The sequence below is a fragment of the Cucurbita pepo genome, chromosome 11, assembly GCF_057944985.1.
Source record: "Cucurbita pepo subsp. pepo isolate OVF chromosome 11, ASM5794498v1, whole genome shotgun sequence".
In the NCBI taxonomy this organism is placed as follows: Eukaryota; Viridiplantae; Streptophyta; class Magnoliopsida; order Cucurbitales; family Cucurbitaceae; genus Cucurbita; species Cucurbita pepo.
The window spans coordinates 3482741-3503476 of record NC_141808.1 but is presented as its reverse complement, the minus strand read 5'-3'; the positions used below and the strand labels follow the sequence as shown (position 1 = coordinate 3503476).

Genomic DNA, 20736 nt, shown 5'->3' with positions numbered 1-20736 from the left:
ATAATAACTTAACTAACGAATTAGGGGAGGATATCATAATAACTGACCAAAAATGCAACGGGCACACTATTAAGATTATTGAAGTACCAATTAATTCAAGAGATGAAGTAATGTTCATAACAATTATAGGTAATTTTTTTAGTTTTACAATTATAGGTAGTATCAAACACCATTATTAATCAATAAGTGCTGTGGAACATTTATTCCAACCTTAATTTCTTCACCAATTACTCAATTCAAGACGTTTATCTAAGACACCTCATGAAGATAATAAATGTTTTGTATGTTAAAAAATTTGTCCATTTGATAATAATTTGATATTTATATTTGTTTTCAAAATACAAGTGATGAAAACTTATTTTTGTGTTTAAAGATTTAAATATTTTGATGAAAATTAAAGTAAAAGAGAAAATAAACCTATAGCACGTAGTTGCAGTCATGTCCAAGCACTTTTCCCCTTTGAACAAATTGCAAATCCATTCACTACTTGATGACTTCACATGTCTCTTGCTCCTCCTTCCCCAAGTTCACCAACCATTCACAACCCTCTTTCCTTTTCTTTTTCCCCTTTATTACGTACTACCAAATCTTCGTTAACGATACGATGGTTATGTCGTCCAAACACCAAAGAACGAACTCTACTTCGATATCGAAAGGGCTAGATCTTGTAGATCTTGTGGGCGTACTAGGTACTACGTCCGGGAAAATAATCCAAACATAGAAAAGAAAATGGAAACCAAATTCACCCAAACCAACATCTTTTCTTCTCAAAATTTATATGTTTAATAACTTCAATTCAGTTTCATCTCAGATATGGAAGTACATTGTAGGCTTGTTGCAGTATCATCACTCCCTTTCCTTCCCCCCACCACCCTATTTACATATACTCCCAACACACAACTCAAAAACAAAAATTTCAGAAAAACAGGTCTTCCAGAAAATCATGGCAAATGTACCGTATCGTACCGTATGGCGTATGCTTCCAACGCCAAACTCCGAGGTGAAGTCCTGAGGTAGGGAATCAGGGAATCAGTACAAATAACAAGTACGAGAAAACTAAACTAGCCCGAATACTCACGAAGTCGAAAAGAAGAGGAAAAGAGAAGGCTTAGGCTTACATTCCCATTGCCTATCATGGATCTCCTTCATATCTGTACTTGTAGTCTCCCAGCAATGCAGTGTATAGAACACGAAAAGGATTCCACAAGAGAATGACATCACATCTAATAGCCTTCTTATACTTTGAGAATCATCAGCAGGCGGCCGTAAAGTTTCAAAAATTATGCTTCATGTTTTGTTTTTTTTTAATGTCTTTTTCCAATTTTTGGCTTAGCATATGAATGGAATAGTGGATGGGTTGGTACTGTATCCAAGATTTAGTACTATTTCACATTCATTGCAGCTGCCATATTCCTTAGCTTCTGAGAAATTTCTGAAAATGATGGTCTCATAGCTGGGTCTGAGTCCCAGCAGCTTGACATTAAAGCCTTCCATTCCGGGTCGCACCATGTCGGGATTTCTGGACGTAAACAATTGTTTACGATTCCTCCTGCAAACAAGAAACAAGAAGGATACAGTGAAATTACATTTTTTTGGCCTACTTTAAAGATCCCACATTTCTTTGATGGATAGACTACAGATCTATTAGCCAGTTTCATGTGGTGAGATCCCACATCGGTTGGAGAAGAGAACGAAACATTCTTTATAAGGGTGTGAAAACCTCTCCCTAGCAGACGCGTTTTAAAAATCTCGAGGGGAGGCTCGAAAGGGAAAGCTCAAAAAAGGATAATATCGCCACTAGCAGTCTTGATAATTTCTTATTCATATAATGTTCCGAATATTTTTAATCAGTAGTAAGCTTAAGATATGATTGCATTATTAAAAAAAGTACGGAAAATAATATACGTACCTTTCCAATATCATATATGTGCATAATTATCCTAGATCTCATTGACATTACTACAGCAAACAAATGTTAATTTCAAAATTATTTCACGGATTCATGGTCGTTCCTGCTTGTGCCGAACCGTGAATAGTGCATTTGCTCATAGTTTAAAAAGAAACAATGCATAGCTGATAGATAAGAGAGCATGAAGTTACTCAAATAGTTGAATGCTCACCGATTATAGATGCACAATGCATATCTGAATACGGTTCATCTCCCGTGAGTACTTCCCACATAACAATCCCAAATGAGTAAACATCAATCTGTATTCAACCAAAACAGTTTAAGTATACAGATAAGCTTTAAAAATGCGATTAGCCAAATGAAGTGGTAAGAATGAGAAAAGGGTGAGCCTACCTTCTCTGTCACCATGTTACTTTTCCCACTAAGAAGCTCGGGTGCCATCCAGGGTAAAGTTCCACGAACCCCTCCCGATACTAACGTGTGTTGTCTCACCTTCGACAATCCCAAATCACCGATCTAAATAATCATGCAAACAGCATGTGAACTTAGAATTGAGGTGCTTCCCAAGACACAAAATGCCCCCACGGTTCAATATTTTTTCGCTTGAAAAGCACGATGGGAGGAAATTTATAGCTTTTAGTTGAAAGAAAAACGTTTTGAACCGTTGGTTTCATCGACAATATGTCTGATGAGCTGAACATCGAAAAAGTTGAAAACAAAGAACAGAACAAAAGCAGTGGATTTATACAAGCCTATAGGTCCCGACACGAATAACAGGAAGAAAGTATGCTACAAAACAGAATAGGAAATAATAACCACAAACAAATTTAGCTCAGTATACCTTGCAAACAGGCCTCTGAGGATCTCTCATATTCACTAAAAGGTTTTCGCATTTCAAATCGAAATGTACAATATTCTTCCCATGCAAATATTCCATCCCAAATGCAGCATCCATGGCTATAATTAGTCTCTTACGACGATCAATTGTCCTATAGAAAAGGTAGTATTTACGATCACAATCCCAGTACGACTCACTATCATAGCAGTTTAACATGAAATACATTCAATGAAAGAACAAACGATCGTTAAGAAAGTGAAATAAGAACTATCCCACAACAATTTACCTGTCCTTCTTGTGCAAAAACTGTTTCAATGATCCATTTACCATGAATTCTGTCACTGTTGCTAAGGAACCATCAGGACCATCACGAACAATACCATAGAAGGAAACAACATTTGGATGGTGTAAGGAACTTAATATCAAAGCTTCCTTCCAAAAATCTGCAATCTGTTATAGGAAAGAAGTAAAAATCGATAACTGCGTGTAGTCCACCAAAACATTGAACTGAATGAGTAACAAATCAATACAAAAAGTGGTATAAAAAAGCTGGTCAATATTTGGTTACACAAACTATACGTTGACACACGAACAAGTAACAAGCATATGGCAAGATATGGACCAAGTTCTTCATTCAACGGAACCATAAATGCCTAGCCAAAGGAAGAGCAATAAGTCCAAGATTCTACCAGACGTTCCCTTTCTGAGGGTCGTCCAGCAAAACAGCTAGCTTTTATCCTCTTTATTGCAACATCAGAACCTCTCCATTTCCCATGATAAACAGCACCATAAGTCCCAGACCCTAGTTCACGAATCTCCTCCAGATCATCATTGTTAATCGTCTAAACAAAGAATACAAAGATAAAGCATCAAAGCACGAGTGAAAAGCATAAGCAAAGTCATAAATGAACACAAGGAATAGCCAAAGCGCCTTCCAGAAACGGACAAAAGTATGAGGTGAAAGAAGATGAGCATAATTATAAGTTTACTTGTAATCCTCTTGAAATGGCTTCTTCTTCAGCCTTTGTTGGCTCAATTGTGGAGCTTTGATTCTCACTCCCAGTTTCCAACTCAGGTTCCCCATGGGCGTTCTGTACGGCAAAGAAAACAACAAAAACATAAACAAATACAATGAAAAAATATTGTCAAATGTCAAATAAAATTGCTCAATTGCTTTGTCCTAACCAAGGAGCCTAGCTCATTAGCTGTCTCTTTTTTTCCTATTGAATCAGGTGTCCTTAGAGCGGTTTCTTCAACCATTGCCTCTTCCGATACTTCTAATGCTGCTCTTTTCACAGATGCAATCAACTCAGGTAAGAAACTCAGACGGCTGACAGATAGTTTTGGATTTTCAAGAGTCTCTACATCAGATTTCAAGTCATCACCATTATCTACTGGAGTGTTCGTGCAATTTGAATTTAACGATTCAGGGGGTACATCCTTGGAATATGTATCATCAGTGTTATTCTGCTCTGGATGAGATACAACGCCTGCTTCAGAAATGTCAGCTTCCCCCATATCAGTTATCATGTGTTCGTTTCCTTCCCCAGGCACAATTTTCCTTCCCATCATCATAGCTTCATTAATCACACTAACAGTCCTCGGTTGTGGATTTTGGCTAGGATTAAAAGGTGAAACCATTTTTTCATGAATAAATGCTGAAGATGAATCTGATCTCTGCAAAGGAGAAGCGATGAGGTTTATCTTATCTAGATGTGGTTGGATATGTTCTAAATTTGTGAATTGTTGGTTGTCATGGCCAACCATGGTCGAATTGGTCTTCAAAACAAGTGCAGGTAAATGCTCTGAACCAGTTGCTCCCTCAATACCCAACATTTTCTGTGAGGATTCATGCCAAGGATTTTGATGGTCCGTACCAATATGAATGCGGGGGCTACCCTCCTGCATGGCTCTGATATATCCTGGATTAACAGTCACATTCCCTTGCTGAATGGAAACAGATGCTTCATAAGGAGGAGCAACATGTGACGGGTTCTGAACATTTCGCCAGGCAGCATTTCCAGGCATATGCCTGTGTGCCACAGGAGGATATTGAGGATCTGCTCCATATCCATAAGGCATATTCATATAACCAACACCACGATCTTCAGGAGGAGGAACACACATATGTTGCCCACTAGGCACAACCTGGTCACGAAATACCTCATCATGAAAATTCATGGAAGCTTGGTAGCCATCAGTTATATTACTTTGTGTAGGAGGAAAATTTGAGCCAGAACCATCCACAATGTAGTGATCATTCAATCGTCCAGCCCCAGAAACATATGTTCTTGTGTCATCCCCCCGCACGCTCATCTGGTGTTGCATAACCCATCCTCTCTCATGGGGTGGTGTCTCGTTATAAGCAGATCGAGGATCATTAATATTCTGCTCATTTGGGAAAATACCATGATGGAACTTCGTGTCAGCCTTTTGCATCAATGCCTCCCTATTCTGAGAGTATTCATGAGGAAGTCCATTTAACATATTAGCTTGCTCCATGTGTGTTTGATACCGATGATAATTTGATCGACAGTGTTCACAAGAACTATTCCCATCAGGAACACCATGTCCGTGTAATATATTACCAGGGAAACCTGACTTTTCACTAATAGGTCCATTTGGCAGCCAGACAATGTTCTCATTAGATTGTGGTTGATGTTCATACATATACTGGTGATTCATTTGCTCCCTGGCGTAGTCTTCAGGCATTCTTTCAAAGTATTTATCTGGAAACTCAGGGAATGGCAGACGGTACCACGCAGATGGAGAAGATGGATATTCTCCCACTGGTCTTGGATCATACAGACCAGGATGCCTGGGTGAAACGAAAGCAGGACTCCATGGAGCTTCCATTTCACTATACCTTTGAGCCACGGATTGTTGTTGCTGCCCAGATCCAATATAAGGGACTGCGAGCTGATGCAGCTGATATTGTGACAAGGGCTCACAACCCCTCTGGGTGTGAAGACTACCTTCAATATTCATTGGGTTCAAAAAATGTTCTATCCCGTGCACATCATCTATGCCACTAATTACAGGGGAATCTGGCTGCTGTTGTCGAACAAAATCATTCACATCATTTGAATTATTAAGAGCATCTACATATCGCCTCTCAGTATCCCTCTCATCCCCATCCACAAAAGGCAAGGAACATTCTTGTTCCGGATTCGAAAACAAGAATATCCTGAGCCTAGTGAATCCGTCACCCGAACCCACCTTATCATACTCTTCCATCATGTTAATCACATCATCATCATTGACAACAGACACAAGAGCATCAAGATCCTCATCTGGTTGCTGGTACTTCAACACTGCAGCCCCATCATAAAGTTCCCTCATCTTAACCATCAACTCCTCATATGTAATATCCCTCGGAGCACTCACAATCCTTGTCTCTCCCCCAACATAACGCAGCTTGCCATCTTGGGGGCGAGGCATTATACTTCCCAAGAAGCTGCACAGGAATTTAACACGCGGGTTTTCATCATTCGAACCAGGATTCGAAACAGGTGAGGAATTAGGGGCTGAGATCGATGTCAAAGGGCTATCCATCTGTTTGCAGCCTGATATTTGAACGTCACTAATCGATGCAGCGGTTCTTAGTCTTGCTCAAACATTGAATCTAATCACACACGACAACAAAATCACGCAATCCTAATACAAACCAAAATTTTGAAACCAACCCAGAAAGCAACTCCCAAGTTCCTCGGTTTTCAACGAACCAAATCCTTCGGTTTCCCCATATCCAATTGATACATCATCAGGAATAAAAAAAAACATCCCGACAAAATCATTCTAAACGAGAAGAAAAAAGAAGAAAATAGTAATGAATCAACCAAAACAAAGCAACCCCAGAAACAAAACTTAAAAGAAAAATGGAGAAATTCTAAGAACAGATCAAAAAATCATTCACATCCTCCAATTTACAAAGAAGCGGGAATTGGGTACCTGAGAAAACGAATCAAAAGGCAGCAGGGTAATGATAAACTAAACAAACCCAGATGGGAATTCGAGGCTAAAGTGAATTCGTTTACAACTAAGACGCAAAATCTCCCTCCTTAGAGGGTTCTGAATATGGGGAGTCCGAGGGAGAGAGTGTCCATCAGCAGACAGAGTCTGAGACGAGGATGAAACTAAGAAGATGATTGGAAGAGATGGCGATTGAAAAAGAGGACCGCCATGGGAATGGTGGCTTAGTTTTTTGTTTTGGTTCTTTCCCTCTTCTTCTTTTTTCGAGGGTGGTTCCAAGGGAAGATGCGATGCCCGTTCGCCAGGTAGCGTCCCACGTGGCACTACGTGGTTTCAGCGTTCGTCTCAGCATCTTATTTATCTCCTCCAAGGATATGCCTATTCCATTTATTGCTATTCTCTTTCCCTTTCCAAACAAAATATATCTTACTTTTTCTCAAGTGTTTTCTATTTATGTCACTTTTTCACTTTAATTTCTAGTCATTTATTCCAATTTCTATGCTTTCCTTAAATCTTTTATAAATTCATTAATAGAAAATTTTAGTGTTTTATGATGATCACATGTGACTCGATTTTAAAGTGTTGTCAAATTGTGCTTGTAAGAGTTTGTCATTTGATTTTTGTCATTTTGGACGGAAACATTTACATATAGGAAAAATAATAAATAGTTTCTTTAAATACTAATTTTGGGGTTCCACTCTTTCATTGGCTCGAGAAGAACTTGTATTATTATTGTATTGCAGACTAATTGTTCATGAGAGCATCAATGGCATATTCATGGATACAACGTGTGATGTCCCACATTGTTTTGGGAGGAGAACAACACACCCTTTATAAGGGTGTGGAAACCTTCCCCTAGCAAACGCGTTTTAAAGCCTTGAGAGAAAGCCCGAAAGGGAAAGTACAAAGAAGACAATATCTGCTAGCGGTGGGTCGGGTCGTTACAAATGGTATTAGAGCGAGACACCGGACGATGTGCCAGCCTTCTCGCTGTTCCCCAAAGAGGATAGACACGAGGCGGTGTGTCAGTAAGGACGCTGGCCCCCAAAAGAGGTGGATTTGGTGGCGGTCTCACATCGATGTAGAGGAATATATAGATGTATGTCGACCACCTCACTTCTTCAATGGGGTAATGATCTAGCATGTTTGAGAGCAATTAACCGAGTCTTTTTCAAATTCAACTACCTATGTATTTCGACATACCCAAAAAGCTTTGAGAATTGAAATACGAGCTTCCCAAACAGATTAACTTGACGATCAAGATAAAGAATAAGAGTAAAGGAAACTAGTTTCTAAACTTGTAATTTCACTCCACAAAATAGTTTCATTAATCCTACTTGAATGATTCTAGTATGCAAATCTGTAATTTCACTCCACAAAATAGTTTCATTAATCCTACTTGAATGATTCTAGTATGCAAATCTAAACACAAGAAATGCAAAAGAACAAGTTCATGGCTTAAAGAAACATGATACACCACTTTCATTTTAATATCCAAAATCTTTATAATAAAGCAATAATATGAATGACTATTTATGTGAGATCCCACCTCGGTTAGATGGAGAGGGAAACGAAACATGATGTGGAAACTTCTCCCTAGTAGATGTGTTTTAAAATCGTAAAATTGACGGATACGTAACGGACCAAAGCGGATGATATATGCTAGCGATTTTTGGGTTGTTACAAATGGTATCAAAGCTATACACTTTGTGCCAGCAAGGACGTTAACCTCCAAGAGGGTGGATTGTGAGATCCCACATCAGTTGGAGAGGGGAAAAAAATATTCAGTGTGTGCGAAAGTAATGCATATCCTACGAAGACTAGGGAGTATGGAAAGTACTGTTCGATTAGTAAGTTCTACGTGTATGAAAGTGATGCAAATCTCGAATTTAAGAAAAAACAACTGGAATCTCTATGCAAATCCTAATATAAGACATTTCCGTCATCACTCGGTGAACATCTCTACGACATTGCATATAAGATAGTCGATTTGATAATGATGTCGTTTATAATTATACATGTAATGTAATATAGTTTTAGTTTGGTGGTATAATTGTTGATTCAAAAGCCGTCCAAAAGGAGAGATTTTTGGGCAACATTCTATTCATTCTCAGTAGTATTCACATTCACATCGAGCTTCCCTTGCCTTTTCACCTCTCTTCTCACTTCACCAAACATGGGTCAAGGCACTCCCGGCGGACTCAACCGGCAGGGTGGTCTTCCGGGCGACCGCAAGCAAGATGATCCCAACAAGAAGGACAAAAAGTTCGAGCCAGCGGCGCCTCCGTCGCGTGTCGGCCGCAAGCAGCGGAAGCAGAAGGGTCCTGACGCCGCCTCCCGCCTACCGACGGTCACTCCACACACCAAGTGCAAGCTCCGCCTTCTGAAGCTCGATCGAGTCAAGGACTATTTGCTCATGGAGGAGGAGTTTGTTACCAATCAGGAACGGTTGAAGCCCCAGGAGGAGAAGAATGAAGAAGATAGATCTAAGGTCGACGACCTTCGTGGGTCGCCCATGAGCGTTGGGAATCTGGAGGAGCTGATTGACGAGAATCATGCGATTGTGTCGTCGTCTGTCGGTCCGGAGTACTATGTCGGGATCTTGTCGTTTGTTGACAAAGACCAACTGGAGCCTGGATGTGCGATTCTTATGCACAACAAGGTAGGTTTTGTTACAGTACCTAATCTGGCAATGTTTCGTTTCTGTAACTGGAAAACGTCGAGGAGTTGGATAAATCTGCATTTTTGAGATGGATTTTTGCAATTGGTCTGTTTACTTTTCGCAATTCTTCGATTCTAGGTTATTGAGCTGCTGCATTTTTCTCGTTCGTGCATTTTTAATATGTAATCATATCAATTTCTCAAGGAGAACAATATCGGGTTAGGGTTTGTTCGCTTCGGGAAAATTTGAACGAAAAATGAGCCCTAGATTAAGTTTTATGATGACTCCTTGCTGGGAAAATTGGATTTTGTCTATGGTGAAGTGCAATATTGATGAAAATTACTTTCTGATTTGTGAAATGTGGATGGTTTTTTGCACTTTACTCAGGTTCTTTCTGTTGTTGGGCTTCTTCAAGACGAGGTCGATCCCATGGTATCTGTTATGAAGATTGAGAAGGCTCCATTGGAATCCTACGCTGATATTGGTGGTTTAGATGCTCAGATCCAGGAGATTAAAGAAGCTGTAGAGCTTCCTCTTACTCATCCTGAGTTATATGAAGACATTGGAATTAAACCCCCTAAAGGAGTTATACTTTATGGGGAGCCCGGGACAGGGAAAACATTGCTCGCAAAGGTATCTATTAACTTAGCAACGCGCGCACACACACACGAAATTGCATTACTCTGGAAATTAGGACGAGTATTGATTTAGCAACGGTGTAATGTTTATTCCAACTCACGCTAGTGAAATGGTTGTTAGAAGTTCTATATTTGCTCACCAAGTCGACGTCCAACTTTTAGTTTATGAATTTACAGCAAAGTCTTTGCTGCATAGGCTGTGCTTGACTTTATCTGTAACTTGATTGTGTTCAGGCAGTGGCAAACTCCACTTCAGCCACTTTCTTGCGTGTAGTTGGAAGTGAATTGATCCAGAAGTACTTGGGAGATGGACCTAAATTGGTCAGGGAGCTCTTTAGAGTTGCAGATGATCACTCCCCATCAATTGTATTCATTGATGAAATCGACGCAGTCGGTACAAAGAGGTGCTCATTCTAATGAAAATTCTTGGGACACATTTTCTATGTTGTATGCAAGCAGCATTCCTTATTGCATTGCACGTATTTATATGTTGGCTAGGTATGATGCTCATTCTGGTGGCGAGCGTGAGATTCAAAGGACTATGCTTGAATTGCTGAACCAGTTGGATGGGTTTGACTCAAGAGGAGATGTTAAAGTGATTCTTGCTACAAATAGAATCGAAAGCCTCGATCCTGCCCTTTTACGACCTGGAAGAATAGATAGAAAAATCGAATTTCCCCTTCCAGATATAAAGACAAGAAGACGCATTTTTCAGGTGCTTCAAATACCCTCTTGCCCACAACCACCCGTACCCTTGAATGTGACTTTGATCGCAATCGACCATTTTTTTTATCATATGGTTTTATTAACGTTGCTGTTCATAAAATCTAGATTCATACATCAAGGATGACACTAGCTGAGGATGTGAACTTAGAAGAGTTTGTAATGACCAAAGACGAATTTTCTGGGGCTGATATCAAAGCAATTTGCACCGAAGCTGGCTTGCTCGCTCTAAGAGAACGTAGAATGAAGGTAATACTATTGTACATAACAACTAATAAACTTGAACAAGAATTTTCTCCTCTAGCTATACATGCAGTGCATTTTAGCTCGCGATAAAGTTACCAATATCTGAAAATTGGTAGCTAAACAGTGAGGGTTTCCTGTTGTATGCATAGTTCTTTAATTACTGGTATAATAGTATGGCTTCATGATCAACGTGTGATAACTTGCTTTGTTCTTCAGGTGACTCATGCAGACTTTAAGAAAGCAAAAGATAAGGTTATGTTCAAAAAGAAAGAGGGAGTTCCAGAAGGACTTTACATGTAATGGAGTCGGGACGTCGATGCAAAACATGTACACATCTCTATTCACATGGGCTTGATTTAATCTTCATTTTCCCCTTATTTAATCTGGAACAATGGGGATTTAGCACCCAGTTACCTGGTTGAGACGTTTCTTTTAGATTTGAAATGAGATACACGACAATTTGTTAGAGATGAATCGGGTGACGTTCTTTTTGTTAAAAGAATGGGCCCTTTGAATTTATATCTAGAGATTTGTAATGCTGCTGCTGCGAGAGAAGTACAATCAGCAGCAAGGAAGGTAGTATCAACCACAAACTGGCTACATTTTTTCTGTTCATTGAAATTTTATTGACGGAGATTGATGATTGTCAGGTGATGAGTTATTTCTTTTCGTATCTTTTCATTTGAGAAGAAACAAATTTGTTGATGAATGAAATTACAATATCAGGTAGGAAACATCCATCCCCAAAGCAAATTACAGAAGATTCTTTTAGTTGCAAAGGGGGAAGGGAGAGATTTATCTTAAAATTCAAGCACTTAGGAGTGCCTCAGTTGGGCTATGAAGTCGGGGTTAGTAAGTCGGTGGAGCTAATAAGTCGATGTTTCGGGTGTTGAGTTATGAAGTATATGAGTTTTGGAAGTCTGTGTTTGTGGTGCTGATTTGCGTTTGTACTTCTTCATAAATGGAGGGCTTTGTATGATATAAAATCTTAGGGTTGGACTTTGAATGTTTGTAGGGAATTTAGATGTCTTCCATTCTTGAATTGGGGTATTTGTTTAGATTTTTTTTTTTTTTCTTCGCCTTTTGGCTGTGCCAGTCGTATAGGGCGATCGGACTAGGCAGAGTCAGAAAGTCTTTCATGACTCGAGGTTTATATTAGGGAAAGCAGAGTGAGGGGAAGAGGGGGCTGCCCTCGGTCCGATCATCCTATTTGCTCCAAGAGACTAGCATGGTAGCCGCCCTTTCAGGGGTTCATGACTAACATGGAGTGAATCTAAAAAAACTCGTTTTAATGATTCAAATATTATAACGAGAACCAAATAAAACAAACAAATAAAGCAGAAATTATTCTTAAAAAGTATTTTAGTGATTTAAATATTATAATTAAGAGCTTTATTAATAACCAAAAAGTTCTAATATAAAAAATTATTGACTTTTTAATCTATATAGACAGTGACAATATCAGAACTGTGAAAATGTTTCCTTATTTCACTTCTCATTCTGTCCAGCCATCTCCAGAAAGGCAAGGCCAGGAGATGATGAAGCAAAGCAAGCGAGAGCTTGACAGAAGACAGAAAGAAATACGTAAGAAGAAACGAATGGAATAATAACAAGAAGGAAACGTTTGCAATACGATACCGATCGACGCCAGCTAAGACAGAGCTTGTGCCATTATCGAGCGATGAGACAACTGTTGCTCGTAAAGCTCTCGGAAAATTCGGTATTTGGCATCATGGTATACCTTCACCTTCGGGTTTGTAGACGGATAAATCACCTGCCAATTGAAGCAAAATTTTAATGGTAAACTCTAGTCCCTGAATTAGATCATGGGAAAACAGGAAAGAACAATTTGATGCATACCTGACCAGCAGCATTCAGAGCTTTCATGGCCTCTTGCAAAGTAGAATATTTTCTAGCAGCCACAGCTCCAAGAATGGCTGCACCTAAGAGCACGGACTCGCGTTCCCGAGGTAAAATAATAGGACAACCTGCTCAATCACCAAAGTTACCAAGGTGTAAGATCTAAATGATATCAACCTACTGGAAAAAACAGTCCAAATGCTTAGTTCTGAAGGATACACATAAATCTTAGAAAATATCATATCGAGGGAGGAGAGGTGAAGCACAACCAGTAATATCAGCATGCTCTTGAATGAACAATGAATTCTTTGAAAGGCCACCAGATGCAAGTAAAGTGCTAATCTGTCGGAGGAGAAGGAACAAAAATAAGGAGAAATACTTGAAATAAACTATAGAGTTCATAATGCTGAGACAGATATTTAACTTTTGCTCAGGAACCCCTTCAAAGATACACACAACATTTGCACAGAGATATCAGTTCTTCAAGTTGGATAGCTCTTTCTAATGAGTTTTGTAACTATCCTTTCTTTTCCGTTTCAACCCATCAGAAAGTGCTAGCATTCAGTGGGTAAAGAGAATGAAATAAATTTATTTGTAGCAGTCAATAAGGATCTGATCAGGGTTACATCAAAGGGATGGTGGGGTGTCTAAACTCAGAATTTATTGAAAAAAAGAGGATCTTTCTAACGCAACAAGAGATCGCCGCAACTAGTTTAATACTATTGTGAGATCCCACCTCGGTTGGGGAGGAGAACGAAATATTTTTTTAGAAGGGTGTGGAAATATCTCCCTAGTAGACGCGTTTTAAAACCCTTGAGGGGAAGTCCGAAAGGGAAAACTCAAAGAGGCAATATCTGCTAGCAGTAGGCTTGGGTCGTTACAAATGGGATGTGCCAACGAGGAGGCTAAGCCCCAAAGGGGGATGGATACGAGGCGGCGTGCCAATAAGGACGCTAGGCCCTAAAGGGGGTGGATTGGGGGGTCGCACATCGATTGGAGAAGGGAACGAGTGTCAGCGAGGACTGTGGGCCTCAAAGGGGGATGAATTGTGAGATCCCAGAACGGTTGGGGAGGAGAACGAAACATTCTTTATAAGGGTGTGGAAACCTCTCCCTAGCAGACGCGTTTTAAAAACCTTGAGGGGAAGCCTAAAAGGAAAAGCTCAAAGAAGACAATATTTGCTAGCAGTAGGCTTGAGCCGTTACAACTCTCCAATCCCATTTGTCTTGAAAAAAGAAAAAGAAAAAAAAAAAACAGATGAATTCACCATACCTTGTGACCATGGGAATTGCAGTGCTCCACAATATGGCGAGTGCCATATGCAATAGCCTGAACTGTGGCAAGGTACAAGATAGCCAGCTCTTGCTCACTTGTGTCAAGTGTTAAACCATGGATCACTCCTTTGGCTTTCGGATCCGAAATGGGAGACCTAATCCATGATGCAATGAAGTGTTTTGACAATCTCTAGAAGGGGAAGGAACAAAAAGAACAGGGCAAATGATTCAGTCATCCATTCACCTATTTCCATGAAAATCAGGAAGTATGTGTATATCTTCAGTCAAAGCAGCAAGAAATGGACTCTTTAGATCAACCATCAAACTCTCCAACAACTTGTTCAAAATATCAAACACAGGGACATCTGAAAGATTAAAAAGACAAAAAGAAAAAGGAAAAGAGGAGATAGAACATTCCAGATTAGACACAATCATTGATGTTTACCCTACTTTAATCACAGTACACAAATTAATATCAAAATATAATAACAAAAACGTCATACTTTGCGAAGCAGCACAGTTTGAAAGATGAGGAGAGGCGACATGATTTTGAATTAAGTGATCAAGTAGAGCACCGGTAGCACTCTGACCACCTTCAGTGAGCCAATACTCAGGTACCATCGCTGTCGTTTTAGAAAATCATGTATCATGTATGTATTTTTATGGCAATCATGTGATTATATAGGTATTTTATTTAGCAAATTAAACTCAGCAGCAATGACTACAAAATAACAAATATGTAGCGGTCCAAGTCCACCGCTAGTAAATATTGTCCACTTTGGCCCATTATGTATCGTCGTCAGCCTCACGGTTTTAAAACGCGTATGCTAGGAAGAGGTTTCTACACATTTATAAGAAATGCTTCGTTCCCCTTTCCAACTGATGTGGGATATCATAATCCACCCTCCTTAGGGGTCAGCGTCCTCGCTTGCACACCACCTAGTGACGAGTTCTGATACCATTTATAATAGCCCAAGCCCACCGCTAGCAAATATTGTTCGCTTTGGCCTGTTACATATCACCGTCAGCCTCACGGTTTTAAAATGCGTCTACTAGGGAGATGTTTCCACACCCTTATAAGGAATGCATCGTTTCACTCTCCAACCGATGTGTGATCTCACAATCCACCCCCTCGGGGGCCTAGCGTCCTTGTTGGCACACCGCTCGATGACTGACTCTGATACTATTTGTAACAGCCCAAACCCACTGCTAACAGATATTGTCCGCTTTGGTCCTTTACATATCACCGTCAGCCTCACGATTCTAAAACGCATATGCTAAGGAGAGGTTTTCACACCCTTGTAAGAAATGTTTCGTTCCCCTCTCCAACCGATATGGGATCGTAATTGGCACAGAACATATCCATGTACATTTTGATAGTACAAGCATTTTGATCGTGCCAGTTAGAACTTAGAACATAGTCCACCTGCCCCTTTCTTCCTTACCAGGCTACTATTCAAAACGAAAAATTTGACAAAAAATTGGAATTAATTTCAATCATACCTGACCAAAACGGTCCCCAAACACCAGGAATAAAGAGTTTATCCCTTGAGACAGCCATATGGCAGGTAGATGTTCCACAAACCAGCGCCATACGATGCAATATCGTCTCCTTATCGAATTCTAGAATAGTTATTTTCAATATGAATGAATGAAATATACTAAGGAAAAAAAGATGAACATATATTGGATGAGCCACAACCTTTAGAATTAGAACCTTGCACAGGTATACTTTCCATCACCCCAACTCCACCTGCATGAGCATCAATCAATGAAATACCAACAGGGATTCCAGCAACCAAACCCATTTCCTGATAAGCATGAAGAAAAAAGCGATTCAATCAAGTTGAAACTTTTCTCCTGTCCCCTTGCATATGCATGCATATTTGCTAATATGGAATTTACTAACCAAGTCAAAATTTTGAGTACCATATTTCTTACCTTTGCAGCTTCTGGAGTCAGACCAGAACCCAAGGGATGACCGGGGAATGCTACACTTCTTCCTAATGACATTATACATTGTTAACTTTGTACAATCAAGAAACTTCCTTTGCAATCAAAAGGTAAACTATCAGAGAGAAACTTGCATTTCTTCTGAATGGATGTACGAACGAGTCCTTAATACAAGAAATAAATCAAGATAGTTCTGCGCTCGGAACACGTCAGTGAAAAACGATGTCGAAATTTTAAGTATTTCATCAATAAGAACACTCAAAACCAAGATATATTTCCAAGTGATTCATTCAGACCTATTTTGGCATGGTGACCATCAACAAGATCTCTTAATCCAATTTCCTCCCAGAAATCATCATCCCATCCACAAGCTTCCATGTTTCGGGAATCCTTTTCGTTGTACTGTGACATGTGTGCATGGCCAAGGTAGTTCCATTTGCACACAATGGTGCAAAGACTGCGTGTATCCTCATCTGTTGCCCTAGAACATGCAGATAATGACCATATAGGTAAGAAAGATATTGAAATTTCAAGAGGTTTGGCAGTCTCTTTACCTATATGACAACCAATCACTCAAGTCCATCCACCTGAACACCATTGACCATGTGTCTGGTAAATTTTCTTTCACCCAGAGAAGCTGCAAGAATAATCTGTATCATAGCATATTCCATGACACATTTATAAAAAGAGGCATATCATGCACTTCATCTCAATAGTCAAAGATCAGATTATAGAACATGAAAGTAGAAAGTGGAAACGGAAAAGAAAAAAAAAAAAAAAGTGGAAAGTGACTGCATCTGTAATAAAAGGTGTATCTTGCACTTTCTCTCAGTTGTCAAACACAAGCATACAAAACATAAAAGTAGAAAGTGAAACTGTGAGAATTGAGCTCAAAGGGTCCGTTTATTCTGTAACAGCACAAGCCCACCGCTAGCCAATATTGTCCTCTTTGGGCTTTCCCTTCCAAGCTTCCCCAAAAGGTTTTAAAACGTTTGCTAATAAGAGGTTTCCACGCCCGTTTTAAAAAATGCTTTGTTCTCCTCCCCAACCGATGTGGGATCTCACAATCCATCCCCCTTCGGGGCCTAATGTCTTTGCTGGTACTCGTTTCCTTCCCTTCTCCAATCGATGTGCCAGCCTCCTCACTAACACTTCGCCTAGTGTCTGGCTCTGATGTCATTTGTAACAGCCCAAGCCCTCAGCTAGCAGATATTGTCATCTTTGGGCTTTCCCTTCCGGGCTTCCCCTCAAGGTTTTAAAACACATCTACTAGGAAGAGGTTTTCACACCCTTATAAAAGAATGATTCGTTTTCCTCTCCAACCGATGTGGGATCTCACATATTCTCTCCTCGCTTTAGTATGTTATAAAAGCATTTATTACACTAAGAAAATCTAACCAAGATGATCATTAGAGTTTGTTGTACGAGAGAAATGTTTTCCAACATTGGTAACTAGACACCCTAAGTAAGATGGGGATGTGGGTGCATTGGTGCAAAGCTCAGGGAGATAAGATATCAGATATACTTTTACACTAAATAAATGAAAATGGATCCTTTTTTTAAGCAAATATGTATAGCACAAAAAAAGGATCAAACATCTATTTGAGTACCTTGGGGGGCTGCATCTCAGGGGAAAGAGATCCACCACAGTATTGTAATACTGGTGAATTGGAAGAGTTGATCCTTTCAGCCTGCTCTACAGCTCTATGATCCATCCACACTATTACATTTCTTCTTGAATCACCACTCCAAGATACGGTAACTGGTGAACCATCAGCGTCGACCGCAACTGAAAACAAACCGACGAATATTATCTAGTGAGTTGGTCATTCTTTAATAGAGCAAGATAAAATGACCGACGAATAACAGACAGACCAAGAGAGCAGGTAGCAGCAAATCCAAGACCCTTCACTTCCTCCCCTGAGACGTTTGCCTTGGAGCATGCTAATCTTACTGCAGCACAGACTGCATGCCAGATATCTGTCGAGGATTGCTGGTTTGAAATAGAAAGCTTATAAATAATCATGCAAGCCCAACAATCTTTGGGCAGGCAGCTATACAAACGATCATCATTGTTATATGGGCAGAAGCAAGCTGAATTGGGCTACTAGAAGAACATTACCTCAATACAATTTCCATCTCTCCAAATCTGAATTGGACTACTAGAAGAACCCAAAAGTTTCCCACTCTCATCAAAAATACCTGAAACAGAACTCCAATATAATAAATTGCAACAGTCAAAGAAGGAAATCTGAGGAACCAGAATTTGGACAGGAAGATCAACAAAACGTGAACTTTGTTTAGTTTTTTACTGTTCATTGGAAACAAAACATACAAGGATATATTCATGATGCTTAGCTCTTCCACAAAGTAATCCCAGAATCTACTTACTATCCAAATTCGCTAATCTTTTACATGTTTAATACGCTCTCTTCCGCCTCAACTAGGATAGCATACAAACTACTATCTAACTCATGTGCCAACTATCTCACAACCCCTTGAAACTAACAACTAGTTAATCTTAAGCAGCCAAAACAAGCCAACAATAAGTTTTTATGTACTTTTCAACTGTTGGGAAGCAGCCAATCGAGTCCCCAACCAAGCAAACTAGGAGTAAATGAGTACACATGTGAGATCCCACATCGGTTGGAGAGAGAAACGAAGCATTCGTTATAAGGGTGTGGAAACCTCTCCCTAACAGACAGGTTTTAAAACTATGAGATTGACGGCAATACATAACCGGCCAAAGTGAACAATATGTATTAGTGGTGGGTTTGGGTTATTACAAATGGTATTAGAGCCAGACATCGAGCGGTGTGCCAACAGAGACGCTGGCCTCCAAGGGGATGGATTGTGAGATCCCACAACAGTTGGAGAGGGGAACGAAGCATTCCTTATAAAGGTGTGGAAACCTCTTCCTAACTGATGGCTATACGTAACGGACAAAAAGGGACCATATCTGTTAGTGGTGGGTTTGGGCTATTACAACACATCTAGCCAAAACTGACCTCTCTACTTATAACACTTTCTCTCGCACCCCAACTTGGCCAACAAAGTTCCAATCAACGACTTGTACGGCTGCTAACTAACCTCCAGTTGATCACCCACAAGATTAAAAAAAACTCACCCACTGTTCAACACCCTTCACATTTCATAGCACATAGAACCAAAACAGACAATGAATATCCATCATCCTCGAGTGCAAAAACCCATACAACACCGCACATGCAGACTTCAAATGCATCTCAATTTGAACCCAGAACGCAATAAAATCAAATGAAAACAATATCGATCGGTAAGTCAAAACAGAGGAGTGAGGAGAAGGAAAAACCTGCGTGAGCGGTGGCGGTGCCAGCGTTGACGCCGAGGAAGACCGGTCGAGGGGGAATGACGGCGTCGGTTGCAGAAGTCATTCCGACAACAGAGGAAGGGAGTCGAGTAGGAAGCGATTGAAGCCGATTCTGCTGACCGAGCAATGGAAATGTCTCGGACCAGGAATTTCTCTTGGCGTGCATTTCTGGTTGCATTCGTGGATTTATGGTATGTATAATCTGGATCTTTGTGTGTGCTTATCTGCTAATCATTCATGATCGATAAATCCTGTTTTTGTAAATCAGGGCATTAACAATGTTGTGATTTATTGTTGTAATGCATCAATCCAATCGAATCCAAACGGCTGAGCTCAAGTTAGTTATGAACTTAGCTCGAGGTGGACAGATACCAGTCCCTCAACTTTTACAATTTTATCTTAGACGTCCTTAAAAAAAAACTACAATGTATTTATGAAAATCTTTAAAATTTTAAAATAACTTTTTTAAAAAATATAATTATCATTAATGAGTTTATGAAAGTTTCATTAATTTAAATTAATAACTAAAACAAAAGGTTAAAAATATATTTACATCTCCTTCCTATTCTATTTTCTCTCTCATCTTCTTTAATTAATTTTCAAACACTTTTTTTTTTCTTTCGATTTAGTTCGTTCTTACTCTCGTTCTTCCATTCTTTTGATATACTCGTTGTATCAAGAAGAAATGAGAAAAATAGTTGAGTGTGTGGATTATACGAAAGAAAACAGGTGTGTTACCAAATTTGTAGTGATTATACGAAAGAAAACAGGTGTGTTACCAAATTTGTAGCGATGAAGATTATGTTGATATTTTATTTGGTCAAACGTCGATATAAAAAAAAAAAAAAAGTATTTATGAGTTTTAAAATTAAACTTCAAACAAATGCGGTAGAGTCATGGTGGAGAGCTCCCACTTGCCTTACAACGACTTAGCTTATGGTTAAATCTTTAAATTTATTTTATTAGAAAATAAGTAGTAATTAAGATGAAAATGTAATTAGACGAGCTTTTGAACTATACAATTAGGTCAAAATTACATGATAAGACTTTAAACAAATTTTTTTGAATGAAAAAATTGTGATTGAGAATTGTAGAGAATTTCTTCAAATATCTTCATAATCACCAAAATCTATAATTCAAATGGTAAAACATTAGTATAGCTTAATAATTGAGATATATGCATTTGTTCTAGAGGTCATAGGTTCGAACGATTACACTATTTAATTAGCATGATTGTTTAACAAATTTAGGGTCGAGATCTCTTAGTCTAATTTTTGTCTCTTTGATTAAAGCTATAATACTTCGATCATCT

At 39.4% G+C, this 20736-nt stretch overlaps 3 protein-coding genes across 6 annotated transcripts; 1 reads left to right on the top strand and 2 right to left on the bottom strand.

Annotated features, from left to right (window-relative positions):
• Positions 1 to 741: 741 nt before the first annotated feature.
• Positions 742 to 6986, bottom strand: LOC111805106 (RAF-like serine/threonine-protein kinase 20). Of its 3 annotated transcripts, XM_023690001.2 has the most exons (10): positions 6699 to 6985; positions 3933 to 6545; positions 3737 to 3838; positions 3437 to 3589; positions 3034 to 3197; positions 2751 to 2898; positions 2303 to 2425; positions 2121 to 2208; positions 1119 to 1549; positions 742 to 1008 (listed from the first exon to the last, which is right to left on the bottom strand). In XM_023690001.2, exons 2-9 carry the CDS (start codon positions 6300 to 6302, stop codon positions 1383 to 1385), a joined length of 3315 nt encoding a protein of 1104 aa, XP_023545769.2. In that variant the 5' UTR covers positions 6303 to 6545; positions 6699 to 6985; the 3' UTR covers positions 742 to 1008; positions 1119 to 1382. The 3 variants fall into 3 exon arrangements, with proteins under 3 accessions (XP_023545769.2, XP_023545767.2, XP_086984581.1); XM_023689999.2 differs by having other exon boundaries at positions 3933 to 6985; XM_087128455.1 differs by lacking the exon at positions 3437 to 3589 and having other exon boundaries at positions 3933 to 6986.
• A 1805-nt stretch (positions 6987 to 8791) lies between these two features.
• On the top strand, positions 8792 to 11637 carry LOC111805353 (26S proteasome regulatory subunit 4 homolog B). Its single transcript, XM_023690404.2, has 6 exons — positions 8792 to 9381; positions 9769 to 10014; positions 10254 to 10423; positions 10518 to 10734; positions 10851 to 10991; positions 11205 to 11637. The coding sequence occupies exons 1-6, from the start codon at positions 8896 to 8898 to the stop codon at positions 11286 to 11288; spliced, it is 1344 nt and encodes a 447-aa protein (XP_023546172.2). The 5' UTR covers positions 8792 to 8895; the 3' UTR covers positions 11289 to 11637.
• A 726-nt stretch (positions 11638 to 12363) lies between these two features.
• LOC111805352 (uncharacterized) lies at positions 12364 to 19797 on the bottom strand. Of its 2 annotated transcripts, XM_023690403.2 has the most exons (15): positions 19407 to 19797; positions 18198 to 18277; positions 17951 to 18068; positions 17686 to 17864; positions 16630 to 16712; positions 16372 to 16556; positions 16064 to 16125; positions 15825 to 15933; positions 15626 to 15745; positions 14626 to 14745; positions 14367 to 14487; positions 14121 to 14277; positions 13118 to 13190; positions 12849 to 12976; positions 12364 to 12762 (listed from the first exon to the last, which is right to left on the bottom strand). In XM_023690403.2, exons 1-15 carry the CDS (start codon positions 19600 to 19602, stop codon positions 12640 to 12642), a joined length of 1854 nt encoding a protein of 617 aa, XP_023546171.1. In that variant the 5' UTR covers positions 19603 to 19797; the 3' UTR covers positions 12364 to 12639. The 2 variants fall into 2 exon arrangements, with proteins under 2 accessions (XP_023546171.1, XP_086984554.1); XM_087128428.1 differs by lacking the exon at positions 19407 to 19797 and having other exon boundaries at positions 17951 to 18055.
• Positions 19798 to 20736: the final 939 nt, after the last annotated feature.